Raw genomic sequence first — 15,984 nt, 5'->3', positions numbered from 1 at the left:
TGTTAATCGCTTAAATTACCCCATCCTATCCTTTATCCAGTCTGGATAATGAAAACTAAACGTGGCACTGGTGATGGTTAGGTGGTAAACCTGACTCTGGCTCAATATATATTTGGATTGCATGCTGCGCACCACTCACCCTCATCGTCAGAACATTGGAAATCATTTGGTCTCAGAAAAGCTTTGGAAACCAATTTACTTCTATTAAGCTCAAACACCTGAAAGCACCTCTAAATACTCAGTTCAAATGTCCAGTACTCAGGGAGACTCCGATGGATATCATGGAACTCGCCCGGCGTAGACCCGCTACATAACCTCGGGTTTTTGCCCGGATGCTAGTACGCGGCGCGCGCGGTCGGTCGGAAAAACTTGTTCTGGAAATCTTGGAAACTACCCAAAACCGAAAAGTTCCATGGCTGGAAACTCCCAGAAACATAACTAGAAAACATCTCGTGTCCTATTTTGCAGCACCAGACTACCCTAAGAAAACAAAGATACTATGGAAACATGCTAGAAACTCCTCCGATGACAACTTCCAGCATCACGAGAACAAAAGAAAAAGAGATGATAAACCACAAATCTCCTCACTACGACAAAACCATCGTATCATCGTTATTGTCCTCGTCCTCATCATCCAGAAGACCAAACTCCCAATCGCCACGCTCAATACGACTAACACGGTCAAGTTCAGACTGATACTCGCGGCGCAGATGCTCAAGGGTAACGATGACGCGCTCCTGGAGCGGCTCGATAGGTGCCTTGGACGAGACGCTGAGGCCGCCAATGGAAGAGCGGCTTCCTCGACGGCCGGATGCGAAGGATGCGGCGCTGGAGGAGCGGCGGTGGGCGTTGAATGGTGTTGTTGAGCCCTCTGCGTCTTCCATGAAGACATTACCGTCGTTGTCTGTGGAGCCACGACGCTTTTCTTGGCATTGGGAGGAGGTGAGGGGCCCGGTTTCGACGAGGATGTAGGCTTCGCTCTTGTCGACGGAGCCGAGAAGGTTGATCAGCGAAAGGAGCTCGTGGCGGATTTCCTTGCTCTCGCTGTCATCTTCTGGCACGCCCGTTTCTTCACTTTCCTTCTTTGATTTGAGGGCGACAGCGGAGGACGGGGCGTCTCGTGCTTGGCGTAGACGCTGGACGTTTCGGTAGGCGATTTCGGCGGCGCCGCGGAAGTCGCCGCGTGCGATGCGGTATGCTTGCAGGATACGATGGTAGTCGGGGGAGATGTTGGCCTCGTTGTTGTCGATGTCCAGCCATGAAGAGAAGGTGCCCTGTTTCCGCGCGAGGGAGACGAGGATTTCGTCGATGTAAGAGGCGATGTTGGGGACGAGCGAGGTGGGAAAGCGGAGGATCTGCTTGAGACCGGCAGGTCCTGGTCCGGAAACGATCAGGATGGTGGAAACGAGGGAGCTGAGTGCAGATCTCTGTAACGCAAGATCCTGGTAACGGGACAGGGCGGAATATGCTTGATCGAATTGGCAGGTCTTCAGAGATGCATGGAAGAGCCGCGAGAGCAAGTCGGTCCGCATGCTTGTGTATTCCGCAGCTTGTTCAGCCCAAACTTCGGAGTCGAGGGCCTGCAGCGCCAGGCTGGCAAAATCCGCGACATGCGAGAAGGAGCGCACTTTTTCGAACACTGAAAGGATATGCTGGTAATACTTCGGAATCCCGTCATGGAAGGACTTCACAGAAACAAGGTCCAGAAGTGTCGAAGACATCTCGTGGAGGTTGCCCAGGGCTTTCCCGCTAGCTACAAAGGTAATCAATTAGCTGACTGAAGTTCCATGGTCAGTGAAGGAATAAACTTACAAAGGAGGTATGCTGCCTTCCGGAAGTAGATGGCTGCAGTGTCAAACTCGGCCATGGCCACATGCAGGCGACCCTTGACATAAGTTGCCCAGGGTGTGCTTGCTTGAAAACGGAGGAAATCCCAGGCGAGGTCAATGTTATTCTTGGCGATAAGGTCACACTGGATGTAGGTGAGAGCGTTGGGATACGCCACTTCGCCTTGCCTGGTGATCCAAGCCAAGACATCCCTGATCCCCAGGGTTAATGTGTAGCTTTGCGGCAGATTAATGGGTGGCCGGGGCTTGATATCCGAAACGAACAGATCCTCGAGGATAGTCGCACTCCTCTGGTGCTTGTCTTGAGACTTGTTGCCCTTCAGTGAGAATGCCTGGGTCGAATCCCTACCAGTGCTGGCAGACCGATCAGGGCATTTCCGGACATTTGAGCTCAGCCAGTACATCATTTCATATTCACGGAGAAGGTCGATTAGCGTGGAGAAGAGATCGGGAGCATCGAAGTTGGAACGTTCTCCTTGCTCAATCTCGCCATCCACAAAGACAACCAGGATTAACAGGTCATAGAGCATCTTGCGCGTGAGTAGAATACTCTCAAGCGCACCACTGACAATAACTCGTGAACCGAAGCAAGTCGAGCGAAGTTCCGAATCTTTACCGTTGAATCCAAGAGGGGCGGTGTTAATAATGGCGTAAAAGGCATCACTGGACAAGTTCTCGGCCTCGAAATAGTCATTCAAGGCCGCGACGAGGCTGTCAAAAGACTTGTTCGTAATCTGGTCAAACTCGCAGCGCTCCCGGAAAACATCCATGCGGTCAGTGATCGATGAAAATGGCTCACTGAAGATCTCAGCCTCAAGAGCAGCACGACATGCGGCGTCGAGTTGAGCAGAGAACCTCTTGCGGAAATCGGAAGCAACCTTCATCAACGAAGAGGCCTCTTCGAACAAGTTACCAAGTTCAGAACTCAGGTTGCGGTGCCTCCAGCGGTCCACGATCTTGGGAACATCATCGCGGAATTCTGAAGGAGGGTTGTTCAAGAGCAACTCGGCAGTGTTGCATTCCCGAATCACGGCACAAGAGTCCGAAAGTAGCAGCCATGGCATCTCAAAGTATGAATCGTAGGCGAGAGAGATAGGTTCGAATCGACGCTTGTTGAGGTCATCCGCAACTTGCCAGAACTGACGCCACTTCGCATCTGTATCCATTCGATACCGAGTGTAGTCCATCTCATCATCGGCGTATTTGCGCAGAGAGACAGTCGCTGCGATAGTCGAGCAAAGCCTCTCAGGAAGTGGCACGTCTCTCTTCAATACACCAGATGAGGCTGCAGACAAGGGCTTGAGGGCCTCCTGGTAGACCGCCAGTGCGGTCTCAAGAACCTCGGGCAGGTACCTATTGGGATGCAAAAGGTAGGCAAGCCACCTCTCGGTCGGGTCCGCCACATCATCTAGTGTCGGTGTAGGTAAAGGCTCTTGTCGATGTGTTTCGAATGTCGTCGACACCCAATTGGTCTCCCAGTCGGTTACCAGGGTCTGTAAATCAAAATGAAGGGTGTAAAGTTGATAGAGACCATGGTTTCTCCACAGCACCCACAACTCCATGCCCTTTCCTTCCTCCACAGACTTGACCTGGAAATCGGCGATGCTCCAGAACATGTTCCCTGTGGTATCTGGGTCCTCCGGCCGGAACACAGCATCCGCAAAGAGGTCTTCAATGACGAGATCGGATGTCAGTCCTCCCTTGACAGCCCAGAACTTGAAGCGTCCATCCTCGAGCGGGGAGTATGTGACGACGTAGAAACGATGGCTCCCATCCAATGCTCGCTCCGCGTTGAACACCCGAATAAACGAGGTCTCTGCCGGGTTCAAGGTGTACGGTACAGTATCAGAGTCCATTGGGCGGTCCAGAAGATCCTTTGTCCCAGCCAGTTTGTTCGACGCTAGATTCCAAATTTTCAAGGTATGGTTCAAGCAGATCGCGAAAACGTACGTCTCATCGGAGGTGGTAGCGATAGCATTGGCGACATTCGGGTCAAGGCTGCGTCCATTGTGTTTGAGGGAGGAGGGTGCGTTCCATTTGACAAGGCCGCGGATAGAAGCGCCCCATGTCCGTTCGTCAAAGGTAAGAGGAGTCCAGTGCGAACCTGTTCAGGCCTAATTAGTTCCTAGTTCGAGGGATCATGCGACAGGAGACAGCTGATCAAGGGGGCTTACCATCATCACCGGCCCTCCGTGTCAAGCGCAGAAGGGCGCCACTGTCGAGAGAGATGAACAGTTCCAGCGGGCTGCTCGCGTGTAGTCGGTGAGGATAAGAGAAAGACAAAGGCGCAGGGACACACGACTTGCACCAGTCGGACACGTTCTCGTCGATTGACTCCGGTCTGCGGAAGAATTCAGGGCGAAGCGCCAGAGTGTGAAGCTGCTTAGAGGCGGTGATCACGAACACGGTGAGAATCTCATGATCCTCGCGGTCGGCCAATGCAACGCCAGAAGGGATGATCTGCTCGTTGAAATTGAGCCGGAGAGTGACATTGTATTCGAAGTGTTCCAAGCCACCCTTCGTCAAGTCCGCGCATTGAATCTCCAACACCTTGTTGTCATTAATGACCCTCCACAGGAACGTCCTCGGATAGGTTCTGCGTTTGCGAAAGTATACCGCGCCCTGTGTGGCAAGATACCGTCTGGCGAATTCGTCTTCATCCTTAGCGATCGGGGGTTCAGGGTCGGAGGCAGAGCCAGAGGAGATTGAGAAGCGCGGGCGACGGAGCGCGCTCTGTTGGGGCGAGACGTTAATGGTGGCAACCGTGGCCGGCGAAAAGGGCCGAAGGTCGACTCTCGTATCTTTGTAAATTTTGGCCATGATGAAAAGAGCCAGGTCTCAGACTTCCATGGCTGATGGAGAAGGTTGCAGGGCGGAAGCTGGAGCTCCCAAAAAACAAAGTCTTGGCGCGGGAACTTCTTTGCGCCCACTCCACCTGAGTCTACACTTTATACCCTATTGACCCCGAGAACTTCAATGGGAATTGGGAGCATTGATTCAAAAATGCAACTTATATTCCATATTATAATATCATACACAGAACCTTCTTTTCGGCCGCTAGTTACAGAGAGAATATGGAAATATTGGATAATAAAAGGTTCAGGGCTCGTCAAGTCACTAACATCGTGTCAACAATAAACAAACATGCACTTATTCGTTCTCCATATCCTTCTCATTGGGGTCGCCGATGCCGTCCTCATTGATTGCAAAGAGACAATCACTCTCAGGCAGACAAGGGCTATCATAAATCTTGCAAACACGAGTCTCACCACGGCCCTTCTTCAGACTGAGTCGAGTCGTACTCGCGTGAGCAATGATATTACCTCCGATAGGTTTTTTAGGATCAGGATTGAACATGGCGCTCGGCCCACCATCGACCTGGGCCACGACCTGGTTGGTAATGACAACCGCGATTCCGAATACATCGGCGAGGCGCAGCAGCGTGCGCATGAACTTGGCCAAATGCGTCTGTCGTGACGAGAGCTCACCACGGCCGTTGAAATCCGTTCGATATAGCGAAGTCGCCGAGTCGACGATAAGAAGCGAGAACCGGGTTTCACACATCATCTGCGATGCCTGGTTGAGTAGTTCCAGCTGATGGTCTGAATTGTACGCGCGTGCGTATGCCACATTGTCGAGAACTTCCTCTCCGACAAGTCCGAACCTCTGAGCGACTGCTAGGAGACGGACGGGCCGGAAGGTTCCCTCGGTGTCGATGTACAAACACTTTCCTTCGCCTCCGCCCATATCGAAGGGAAGTTGGCAGGTCACCGCGAGAGTATGGCATATTTGACTCTTTCCCGTTCTGAATTCTCCAAAAATCTCCGTAATTGAGCCAGTTTCAACGCCACCTCCGAGCAGGGTGTCAAGTCGCTTCGATCCGGTGGTAATTGAGATGAGCTCACTTCGTCGGGCATGCATTTCAGTGGCCGTTGTGAAGCCCATCGGCACGAGTTTTGCAGCTGTTTAGAATGGTTTTGTTAGTAACTCGCTCTCAAGATAGGGCGGCATTGCCACGCAAAACGAAACTCACCCTCCACCAAGACCTTGGTCGCCTTTTGCTCTGAGATACCCTTGATCTGCTCCAGCAAACGTTTTGGTCTGCAATTAACCCATCATGTCAGCCCACATCCATCAAAGAGGAACCCTGCAGGCATCGAGTCGTTGTGACAGGCAAGTGTATGGCGGGACGCGTACGTATAGGCAATCGACTCAACAGTGTGGTATCCAGCATCGACAAACAGCTTAATATCTCTGGCCGTCAAGCCCGCAAGTCCCTAGCACATCAAAAGAGTCAGACACCTCGCAAATCGGCTAAATAGGATGGCTCCAAAATATTCACTTACCTCCAGTGCGGAAAGAGGGGTAGGCGCACCTGGGCCAGGCAACCCATTCTCATCGATCTCGCCTTGAGTCTCCATGTTATCGGCGGTCATTTTCGAGAGGCAAGCCGACGGTAGCAGCCGTATGCACGTCTCAATCGGGTGTTTGAAGCTCGATCAACACGAAAACACGCGTCCGGTCTTAGGGTACGGTTGGTCGCGCAATGACAGGTTTCTCTCTCGGAAGGTCAAGGGAAAACAGTCGCAGATGAAGAACCGAGTCACCAGGCAGCCGCTGCCGAAGAAATGGAATGCTCGTGGCGAAATCCGGGATCTCTCGACGAGTCAATAATCGCCTTCGTTTTCGACGCGTCGAGGCCGTCGCGCGGTCACGTGTGTGTTCATCCTTCCTATTTGGGCTCAGGCAGCAACGTCCAAACACAGTATAATGCCCCTCGCCGAGTGTTTATCTTGTCGATCTACGTGGCTTCCCTTAGTTTACATGGCCATGGCCATGTTTCCTTGACGTAAAGGATACATTTCCTGCATCTATTCAAAGATGAAGAGAATTGATATTTGCCATCCTCGTCAGTCTCACGGGAATCACAACCGCCATTTCACTTTAAAGTACTATCTACCTCTTCCAACTCGAAGACCAAAGCACTGCGATCAACACAAAATGGCGAATTTAAGAACGAAAAGGCCCGAGGAGAGATTTCCGAAAAGTGCGTCGCTTTTGTTGCAGTGTGGGGGGGTCTTGGGTTTGATCGCTCGGCGTATTCATATGGATTCTCTCGTTGAAGATCGCACTCATCTTGCGTCTGAACTCCTCCGATGACCGCCTTCGAAGAAGTCCTATAAAAGCCGTGTTAGTACCTGGGAACCGTCTCCTAGTATGACCGGGATAGGCACTTACTAGTCATCCGTGAAGCCTGCTGCTCGTCCCCCGGCCGAGCACCGACGTCATTGCCAGCTGAACCCAACCCTGCCTCGTCGTGGTCGTTGGGACTGGCGCGACCCTTGGTATCGGACAGTTGGCTTGCACGGAAGACTCGACTGTGGAAGCTGGCGCGCTTGTCACTAGTGACCAAGGTATCACTGCGGCGGTGGGAGGTGCTGGGTGGAATCGGGAAGCTGGATGCCATCATGGAGGAATACATTCCTCTGGGTCGTTGTGATTCGTGAGTGTAACTGTCCCCTGCTAAGACGCCTGCGTTGGAGTGCATTGGAGCCGGGGCGAATGGCGGCAGAGAGGCACGAGTAATCGCAATGTTCTCATAGACCGGTGATGCCAGTTTCATTTCAGAGTGCGAGGGGATTGATTTTGGTGCAGGACTGGGCGAGCGGCTTTCGATGGGAGTTCCCGGCTGATGAGGGGTTTGGACTGGAGTGTTGTGGTTGGAGATCCAGATACCTTCGATTTGCACTCCTCTCTCAAGGGCTCTTGCTCCAAAGGGAATGTCATCATGTGCGAGCATGGGATACCGCTCAGAATCCTCCACTTTCTGGTGAGCTTCGGCTGCTGCGTATCTGCGCGTCCTCCATTGCTGAAGTTGCAGGACGAGAGAGGCAGCAATGAGCACGAGTACCTAAGAAATCTGTCAGTACACCAGTCTCCATCACAGGATGGCTTGTCGCACGAGCAGAAACACCAAAACCTGCGAAGATGAGGTGTCAGTGGATGGCCATATTTCTCGGGGGCGAGGTATGGATATACCAAAGTCAACTTCTCCCACAGTGCCCAGCCAACCCAGAATGCCATGTTTAGATTCGTGTTGCACCTTCAGCCGAGACCGCTTTGGGGGTGGGAGCTGTTCTGATATCACGCCGAGTTCATTTGAACAGAAGATGGACTAGATGGAAGTACCTGGGGATATTCAGAGATGGGCGAGCGAAGTTCTCATCTAAGTCGTGCGAGGGAACGGACAGTGCCTGCCTGTTCTGGCAGTCATGATGATCACAGGGAAGCCACTAAAACTTCTCTCAGTCCAGAAATTTTCTGAAGAACTTGCATTTTGACTTTAGCCTGGTGTATTTCCTCGTTTGTTCGTTACTTCCACTACCCTATCTATGCTTGTGCTTCCAGGTGTACTCTCGTGCCACTGAAGACCAATGTAATGTTCCTCGCTGCGTCCATTCTCGCAGCTGTCAGCCAGTGATGAGATTTTAATTCGATAGTTCTTTGCGAAGAAAAAATAAGAACTTATCTTTCCTAGGTTGTGATCAAAAATTGCTCAAACCACACACTTGGCAGTTGATCAACATGGAAACTGCAAAAAATAAACTCTCCCTCGGGGAATCGAACCCCGGTCTCCCGCGCTTATCGGTGTTAATGACAAGCGGAAATCATGACCACTAGACCAAGGAAGATGCGATAGCCGAGTTACTGCTCGACCACTTGGATGGCTGATGGAAGTTTTCGGCTTTTTACACTTCTTGAGCCACTTCCCTCGGTTGCCCATTCCACCCAACAGGGCTTGTTCTGGTATAAGTCCACACGGTCGCAACCATAGTTGGATGGGTTTTTCTTTTGTTAGTGTCAAGCTTATAGGTGCCTAGGTGATTTAATATTGATTTCGAGGCATTTTAAGTGCTTGCCCACGGTTTTGGCGAAGTTGAAGTTTTTCTTCATAGAGATATATATTGGGTCCACTATATATCCAGTGACGTGGGCAAGGTTTTGCTTCAAACACAACTGAATATGTTTGAAAATGAAAGACATGATCATGAAATCGCTCAATATATACAGCAATAAACACCTAGATCCACACGCGAGCACTCACATCTCCGCTATAATCGTCAGGGGCGTGCTTGCGTACAACCATGTGGTGTTTCCAGCGACCGTGACCGAAAATTCCGCCTGCAGCGTATTCAAATACCGCAAGGTATGAGTAGTAAAGTTCGGCGTAATGAGTCCCGTCGCCGATAGCTCTTTTTCACCAGCCTTTAGACCGGTCGTGTGGAGAGTAAGCTGAAGCATTTTGCCGATATTGAGAGTCTGGCTTCTCTCGGTCAAGGGAATCATCAAAGGAAAAGCATCGAGCTGTTTGAAAGCCTGCTCTATTCCAAGGTCTGTACGAGAGCCATGTATACTGGAGAGCGAATGAAGTGCAGTTCCTGTGGTCACCTTGGTCTCAGATCTTAGGATAAATTTGGCTGAGTTGAAGAGGACTTTTAACTCGACATCTCTGAGTGCGGTGCTTGTCTGCGGTAGGATCTCAAATTTCAGTTTGTATGGGATATTTGACGGGTTCCCGAGCTGGACGGTTGCTGGTGCGTAGACTTCGACTTTGTAGTGAAGCTCGGGTGCGTGATTCGAGGGATGGATGAAGAACTCTCGTGTTCTTCGTCCGAACGAGCGATCCTCTTGGTGCGCTGGGAGCAAATGCTGGCCTCGGATGCTTCGGTTCAATGTTCTCCGTTGCTTGCCAAACCCACTGAAGATAGTTTCCGGGGTATGTCTCACTTGAATGGGACATGTTGAAGTGTGGACTTTTTGTTCGCCCTTCTGGACATATCGCATCTCGGCTTCGAGATAATACTCGACCCAGCACGCTGATAGAGAACTGGAAGGGTGGCTTCCGACTGAATAGAAAGTTCCAGGTAGTCGAGAGCTGCATATATCGTCCCAGCTCGGAAGTGAATCTCCGTTGACTTGAAATGCTGAGTCCTGGGAGAAGGGCGATATCCCGACCTCGAAAGGCCAATAGACGGAGTCACTGATATCTGGTATATGAAGAGGACCCTGGAACAGAGTATGGCATTTGGGGATCAGAAGTTCTTTATAGACCGGCCCGGGGCGATCGTGGGATGCGCCGAATCCCTTGGGGACCTGGATCTTGACCCGTCCCTTCAAAGCGAGTTTCACGGTAGCCTCTGATGTGATTATTGGTGCATGGCGAGAAACCATGCCAATGACGGTGTCACCGGCGATATAGCTCCATCCCTGAGGTGCAGCGAGGCTGATGTCCAGGGCACCGTTGCCACGGTTCATGGTAGGCTTGCTGTTCATCTCGAACTGCAGACGAAGCCGCCTAGCGGAGACAAACTAGGTGAGAAACGCAACGACGATCATAGACGAAGTGGGGATTGGATAGAAAAAAGACCTAAAGGGGGCAGAGCAAAGGCTTTTACTGCGTTCTACCCCGGATTATGACGAGAGGATCTAGATTGACAGGAATAGCCGAGCCACGCGAGCTCCGCACGGTCCCGTGCGCCTGGGCCAAAGCTCGCCACTATACATCTAATTTGCCCCCGGGAAGCGAGACAACTCACCCGCCTTCGACCCCGCTCAGGGAGAACACCGCTCTGGTTCAAAAGCCTTATTCAGCGAAAGCCTAATTAATTGTTCATTACCTCTCCGTCTGCGCAAATCCAACGGACTCCCACCGCCTTGGTCTATAGAGTTAGGATCAGCTCCAGCTTCGCACAAATGTCGCACCAGTAAAGCACGTTAGGATGATCTCTCTACACCGCCAAAAATAGCGGGACCATTACATTTAGATCCCTAGAGTCCACGTCTGCCTGTCCTTTAATCAAGATTTCAACCGAATGATCAATAACTGACCGTGCGGCTAGGTGTAGAGGAGTCTGACCCCCTGCAAATCCTTCGCATCCGGGTCATATCCATATAAGATTAAGTGTTGAGCAGCTAAATGAAACCGGCAGGACCCCACGGGCATGTGCAATGGGGCTTGGCCGGAGACATCCTTCGCTGCTCGATCGGCGCCTCCCGCCAGCAGCAACTCAACCAACGTTCAGGAGAAAACCTGAAAAGCCGCTTGATGCAATAGGGAGCGACGGAGTGAATCTCGAGACCCAAGATTTGAGCCTCTCTCCAGAAGAAACTCGACGAACTTCTCACAGTCATGCGACATGCCACTGCGACATGACTCTTTTCTAAGGCAATGGACTGTGCATGTTCACGGTCATCACGCAGGTAAACGTTAGGATCGGGTTTAAGCAATCCCGGCACGACTTCTGCATATCCTCAAGATACCGCAATAGTAAGAGGAATCTTTCCATCACATTTATATTCCTCACTTCTGCCCGTTGATGGAGAAATTTGCGAACAGCTACTGTAGCCGGCCATTTTCGGCAGCCTATAATAACCCATACCTTTTGTGATCCGCGATTTTAAGAATATCTATTAGAGATGGAAATCAACCACGGAGTAACAACTGCGATTGACGCTGGCCAGGGTACTGACGCCACCCAGTGACTCGAGCTGATAAGCTATGCTCAACAGGAGTTCATTGGGCAAATCAAGGAAGGGCAATATCTGCGGAGTGGATGACAGGGATGAGATACCGGAGCCCCGGTGCAGATATTGACGTATGGGTAGAGAGCCGGGAACATTTACAGTACAAGGGAAGGGGCGGTAATCTGATGGGAGAAAACAAGGACGGCCGATCAGGGTCATGTCCGGGGCCACTGGTCTTGGTCCTCAGGAGTTCTAAACCCAAATGGTTCTAGTGGCAGTTTGGAGCCGGGACAACTGTTCCAAAATGGGAGACCCACCAAGGGTCTTTGGCGATCATCGTGGACGCGTCAACTGTACCTTGGCTCTCGAACTGAGATAAGGGGCGGAAACTAGTCGGCGATCATCATGGAAAAGGGAGATCATCCTTATCGGGAGGCCGGATCGTCATCACAAGGGCCAAAAGGGGGGATAACGCGAATGGTTGAGGATATGACGAATCTTTAGTTTATGAAACTACCGGCCCTTTCGGAGGTACGGCCTTAATTTTGAGGATCTTCATTGCCGAAACTATCCGGTCTAGTTCGTTGCTTAGCAGGTGCTTCTGACCGATAACGTGCGGGGATCTGCTCAGGGTCTGCTCAGGGTCTATTCAGGGTCTATTCAGGGTCTAGGTATTTCATCAAGATCACACTAGATAAAGAATCAAGTCAACCAGAGTCTGAATATGGACATTCTCGACTACCAAGATACCAAACACCCCATATTAGGGTGATGAGCATGGGTTTCCCGACGGCTAAAGAACTTTCACTATCGACATGTCTTGGCTGAAAGCTGGCGTAAGCTCTAATCTCCTGCGTCTAGTAGAAATTTCCAAAAAGCATATCGGCATCCACATTTTTCGGGACAATGCCTGTTCCGACCACCCATGAGGCGTGGGAGGTTTCTTTCTCGCAACACTTGCACTCCCTGCTGCAGAACCCCTCCCCCCCCTCGTTTGACGCAACTTTCACGATGATCATTGAAAAGGTACCTCTGAGATAGTGTCCGATCGGAATCATGATCACGCCTTACTCACATGCTTGTACAGCGCTCGATTGCGTAACGCTTTCGCTGATGGTCTCTTACTTTGGAATAAGAGTTGTTGGTTCAGTTGGAAACTTCGTAGCCGCTAGTTATCATTTAAGAATTGGTTGATCGAGATCAGCTGAATTAGGTTGCGGTAAGTTGTCTTACGCTTAACTAGTGCGCAAAAGAGAACTTTAATTTCAACAGTCGGCATTATCTAGACCATTGCCAGATGAGCTACGCAGTGATCCTACCAAGATACCGTCTGTGACGTAGGCTTTGGGTGCAATGTTAGAGATCTATCTTCTCCAGATGCGTTTCAAGCCAGCTTAGGGAATGCGGGACCCTCCGGAGACACATGTGTTTCGACTGAGCAGACTGAGCATATTGTGATGTGCGAGAGGTATTCAGTCTCCACTTTCATGATGTAAAACAAAAGATGACATTTTCAAGCGATCTCAGAGTGGATGGTGGTACGTCAAACGAGATGGCTATGGAATGACAAAGAAAGGGGGGAAAGGAGGACAGGTGTCTCATGTCTCCGATTTTCATACTGCGGCCACTGATTGAGCATACAGATCGTCCAGATCATTAATCTCCCACACATCCCGCGAATGTCCGTAGTCGAAAGATATGGACCACAAAACATGCAGATCTTAGAGTAGTTCGGGTTGAATTAAGAATTAAGAAAAAAGAAGCTTCGTCGATGCCCCATTTCGTCAATCTTGGGGACTGGACTCGAGTATCAGTGAGGCATTATGATAGTGACTAGTGAATGAGTTTCCCAGAATTTAGAAATCAGGTCCCACATGAGCTGGACAGTAGCGATGACTCGCTGGTAAAAAGCCGCGGGAGTCAGATCATTGCGTGTGCTGGTCCACACGGATGTCTCCTGAAGAGAGCAATACCCACTGTACCCGCTTTTATCCATCGCAGGTCCATAGTTCGGATTTTTTGGAAAGGATTTTCTTTTTTAATTGAGAAGCTATAAATGTAAGGCATCGCGTCCTAGATTCTTCATTTCCATCTGACACGAAACAATGGCGATTATCGGTTGGTTTAATCGGCTTCGTGGCCACGCCACATGGAACAATGGGGATGGCTTGCGAGACACTGTCACTCCTTTAACTAAACACCCTAAAACTACCGTTATCTCTGTTTCTGAGTCTTCTTCTGGCTCAATTGCTTCTACTGCAGTCGGTACCCCGACTGACAACGAAAAGGCCATGACTCTGGAGAAGCTTCCTCAAGAGTTCGGTCGGCTTGCTTCTTGGAGAGGTTCCTTGATTTTGCTGGTTACTTCAGGATCCCAGTTTCTGGACAATGTTTTCATGACTAGTTCAAACATGGCGTTGGCGTCGATTCAGGATGAGTTCGATGTGTCGACTACCAACTTGCAATGGATGATCTCGGCATACACCTTGACCTTTGGTGGCTTCCTTCTTTTGGCTGGAGCTTTGTCCGACCGGTAAGGACATTGTTTTTGAATTTGATTGAATTATCGCTTACTTCTATATTAGCTATGGGAGAAAGCTCATTCTCTGTCTTGGCCTCTTCTGGCTTTCTATCTGGACATTGGCTATCGGATTCGGCCAGTCGTTTATTCAGCTCACGGTCTTCCGTGGTATCCAGGGCATTGGAGCTGCAATGACAGTACCTTCCGCGATTGGAATTATCAGCTCCTACTTTACAGGTGTTGATAGAACTCGCAGTCTGTCGATTTACGCTGCTTCAGGGACCTTGGGCTTCTGCGCCGGTCTTATCCTGGGTGGCTTCCTCACCACTTCACTGGGCTGGAGATACATCTTCTACATCGTTGTTATTCTGACTGGCTCATTGTGTACCCTGGGATTGATTGTCCTGCCCAGCGATCGCTCCGTCAAGGAAGTGAGACCCAAGATGGATTACATCGGGGCCGTCCTATCCACCGTTGGCCTGATCCTTCTTCAATTCGTCCTTTCGAGTGGCGGTGTTTATGGCTGGGGCACCCCATTTGTCATCGTGCTCCTCGTCTTGTCCATTGCCCTCCTGGTTGCATTCGTCCTTTTGGAGAAGTACATCAGCAACCCTTTGATGCCCTTGTCTTTGTGGAAGCTTCCCAACTTTGCCGGTCTCTGGATCGCAGGTTTCACTTGCTACGGAAGCTACCAGAACGTCATTTATTACATCGTCTTGATCGCACAGCAAGTCGACGGGCTCTCGGCTGGCGAAACCGCCCTTCGCTTCTTGCCCATGGGTGTAATCGGCTTCATCGCTTCCATGGGAACGGGCAAGCTGCTCGAGTACATGAACGGAAAGTACACACTTTTCGTTGGCCTGATACTCTCCGTGCTGGCACCAATCCCGAGTGCCTTGACCGCGACTGGAACAACAAACTTCTGGGTGAACAACCTCGCAACTTCGCTCATCAGCATTTCCGCCGTTTCCTTCATCTTCGTCACAACCAGCACCACCATCCTGACCAGCGTGCCCGTCGAGGTCAAGAGCTTGTGCGGTGGAATGCTCAACACTGCATTTCAAATTGGCTCTGGTGTCGCTCTGGCTATTTCTGCCGCAACCACCGAAGCAGTCGACATTAAGAAAGGACACGGCCTTGCCCAACAATACTCCACCGGTCTCTGGTGCTCTACTGGCCTTGCCGGACTCGGCATCATAATCGGATGCTTTGCCGTCCAAAGAAGAGGAATCGGCCCGAAGGACAGAGTCGGCGGAGACGACGTTGCTATTTGATTTGATTTGTCTTCAACATTCTACTATACAGCATTTTTGTCACGGATAGAATATAGATACGGAATTGGGATACAGGTACATAATGATGGGACGACTTTCTGATTTTTGTGGCGCATGGACACTTGGTCCGCAAACGATTTACCGGGGCGCGAGCTCAGAACATACTATTTGTTTAAAAATCTTTAAAACCTTTACCTGATCTCGTTAAGCGTCCGCAGTGGAGACAAACTCAGTAGAGAAATGACCCACCCGGACAAGGTTGTCCAAAGGGCGACGAACCAGTTTCCGTCCACAGCCGCCCTGTGCAACCCTTATCTCCCCAGCTGGAAAATTTTGGTGCAGGTGGCGATTTGCATATCAGAATATCAGCAATCCGGACCCACACGGCCATTCCAGCTGGCATACCGTGTGTCCACTCGGCCCGTTTTTCCACTTCTCGGCCCGCTTTAAAATTCGAGCAGGTCTGCCGAGCGGCGAAGTTAGCTTTGTAATGTCTGAGCGGCGACTGGTCGCACGAACGACTTTCAGAGCTACAGAGAAATCAGAAAAGCGATTAATTCAAGAAACAGGACTTGATTGAGCCACCGGTCGGTGGGATCCCGAGTCCCAAGCTCCCGAACCCGGAACTGGGAGTCCCGAGGGTCGGCATCCCCTGGCAGAGACATAAACTCTATTGCATTCCCCTGTGCGCACATATACGCACATCCCACAAAATAAAGTACCAAGAATTAAAATTCTTTGGGATCCGCCGGGCACGGCAGTTGGGGGCCTACTGTCCCAGCCGTAGATCATTGATTGATCCATTCCATCCTTCTCT

At 50.8% G+C, this 15,984-nt stretch overlaps 5 protein-coding genes across 5 annotated transcripts; 1 reads left to right on the top strand and 4 right to left on the bottom strand.

The window, feature by feature from the left end:
- Positions 1–587: 587 nt before the first annotated feature.
- On the bottom strand, positions 588–4,667 carry N7498_004135 (nucleoporin Nup120/160; the record flags this gene model as incomplete). The annotated part of the gene is made up of 3 exons (XM_058451197.1): positions 588–1,753; positions 1,813–3,951; positions 4,022–4,667. 3 exons carry the CDS (start codon positions 4,665–4,667, stop codon positions 588–590), a joined length of 3,951 nt encoding a protein of 1,316 aa, XP_058310659.1.
- Positions 4,668–4,997: 330 nt separating this feature from the next.
- Positions 4,998–6,283, bottom strand: N7498_004134 (recombinase RAD51; the record flags this gene model as incomplete). The annotated part of the gene is made up of 4 exons (XM_058451196.1): positions 4,998–5,809; positions 5,881–5,948; positions 6,045–6,124; positions 6,194–6,283. The coding sequence occupies 4 exons, from the start codon at positions 6,281–6,283 to the stop codon at positions 4,998–5,000; spliced, it is 1,050 nt and encodes a 349-aa protein (XP_058310658.1).
- A 574-nt stretch (positions 6,284–6,857) lies between these two features.
- On the bottom strand, positions 6,858–7,931 carry N7498_004133 (uncharacterized protein; the record flags this gene model as incomplete). The annotated part of the gene is made up of 3 exons (XM_058451195.1): positions 6,858–7,024; positions 7,086–7,758; positions 7,887–7,931. 3 exons carry the CDS (start codon positions 7,929–7,931, stop codon positions 6,858–6,860), a joined length of 885 nt encoding a protein of 294 aa, XP_058310657.1.
- A 1,017-nt stretch (positions 7,932–8,948) lies between these two features.
- On the bottom strand, positions 8,949–10,181 carry N7498_004132 (uncharacterized protein; the record flags this gene model as incomplete). The annotated part of the gene is made up of 1 exon (XM_058451194.1): positions 8,949–10,181. The coding sequence occupies one exon, from the start codon at positions 10,179–10,181 to the stop codon at positions 8,949–8,951; it is 1,233 nt and encodes a 410-aa protein (XP_058310656.1).
- Positions 10,182–13,477: 3,296 nt separating this feature from the next.
- Positions 13,478–15,167, top strand: N7498_004131 (permease of the major facilitator superfamily; the record flags this gene model as incomplete). The annotated part of the gene is made up of 2 exons (XM_058451193.1): positions 13,478–13,905; positions 13,958–15,167. The coding sequence occupies 2 exons, from the start codon at positions 13,478–13,480 to the stop codon at positions 15,165–15,167; spliced, it is 1,638 nt and encodes a 545-aa protein (XP_058310655.1).
- Positions 15,168–15,984: the final 817 nt, after the last annotated feature.

The sequence above is a fragment of the Penicillium cinerascens genome, assembly GCF_028974065.1.
Source record: "Penicillium cinerascens strain IBT 15544 chromosome Unknown contig_24_segment0_segment0, whole genome shotgun sequence".
In the NCBI taxonomy this organism is placed as follows: domain Eukaryota; kingdom Fungi; phylum Ascomycota; class Eurotiomycetes; order Eurotiales; family Aspergillaceae; genus Penicillium; species Penicillium cinerascens.
Note: the sequence above shows the minus strand (reverse complement) of the source record. Positions and strands in the feature narration are given on the sequence as shown.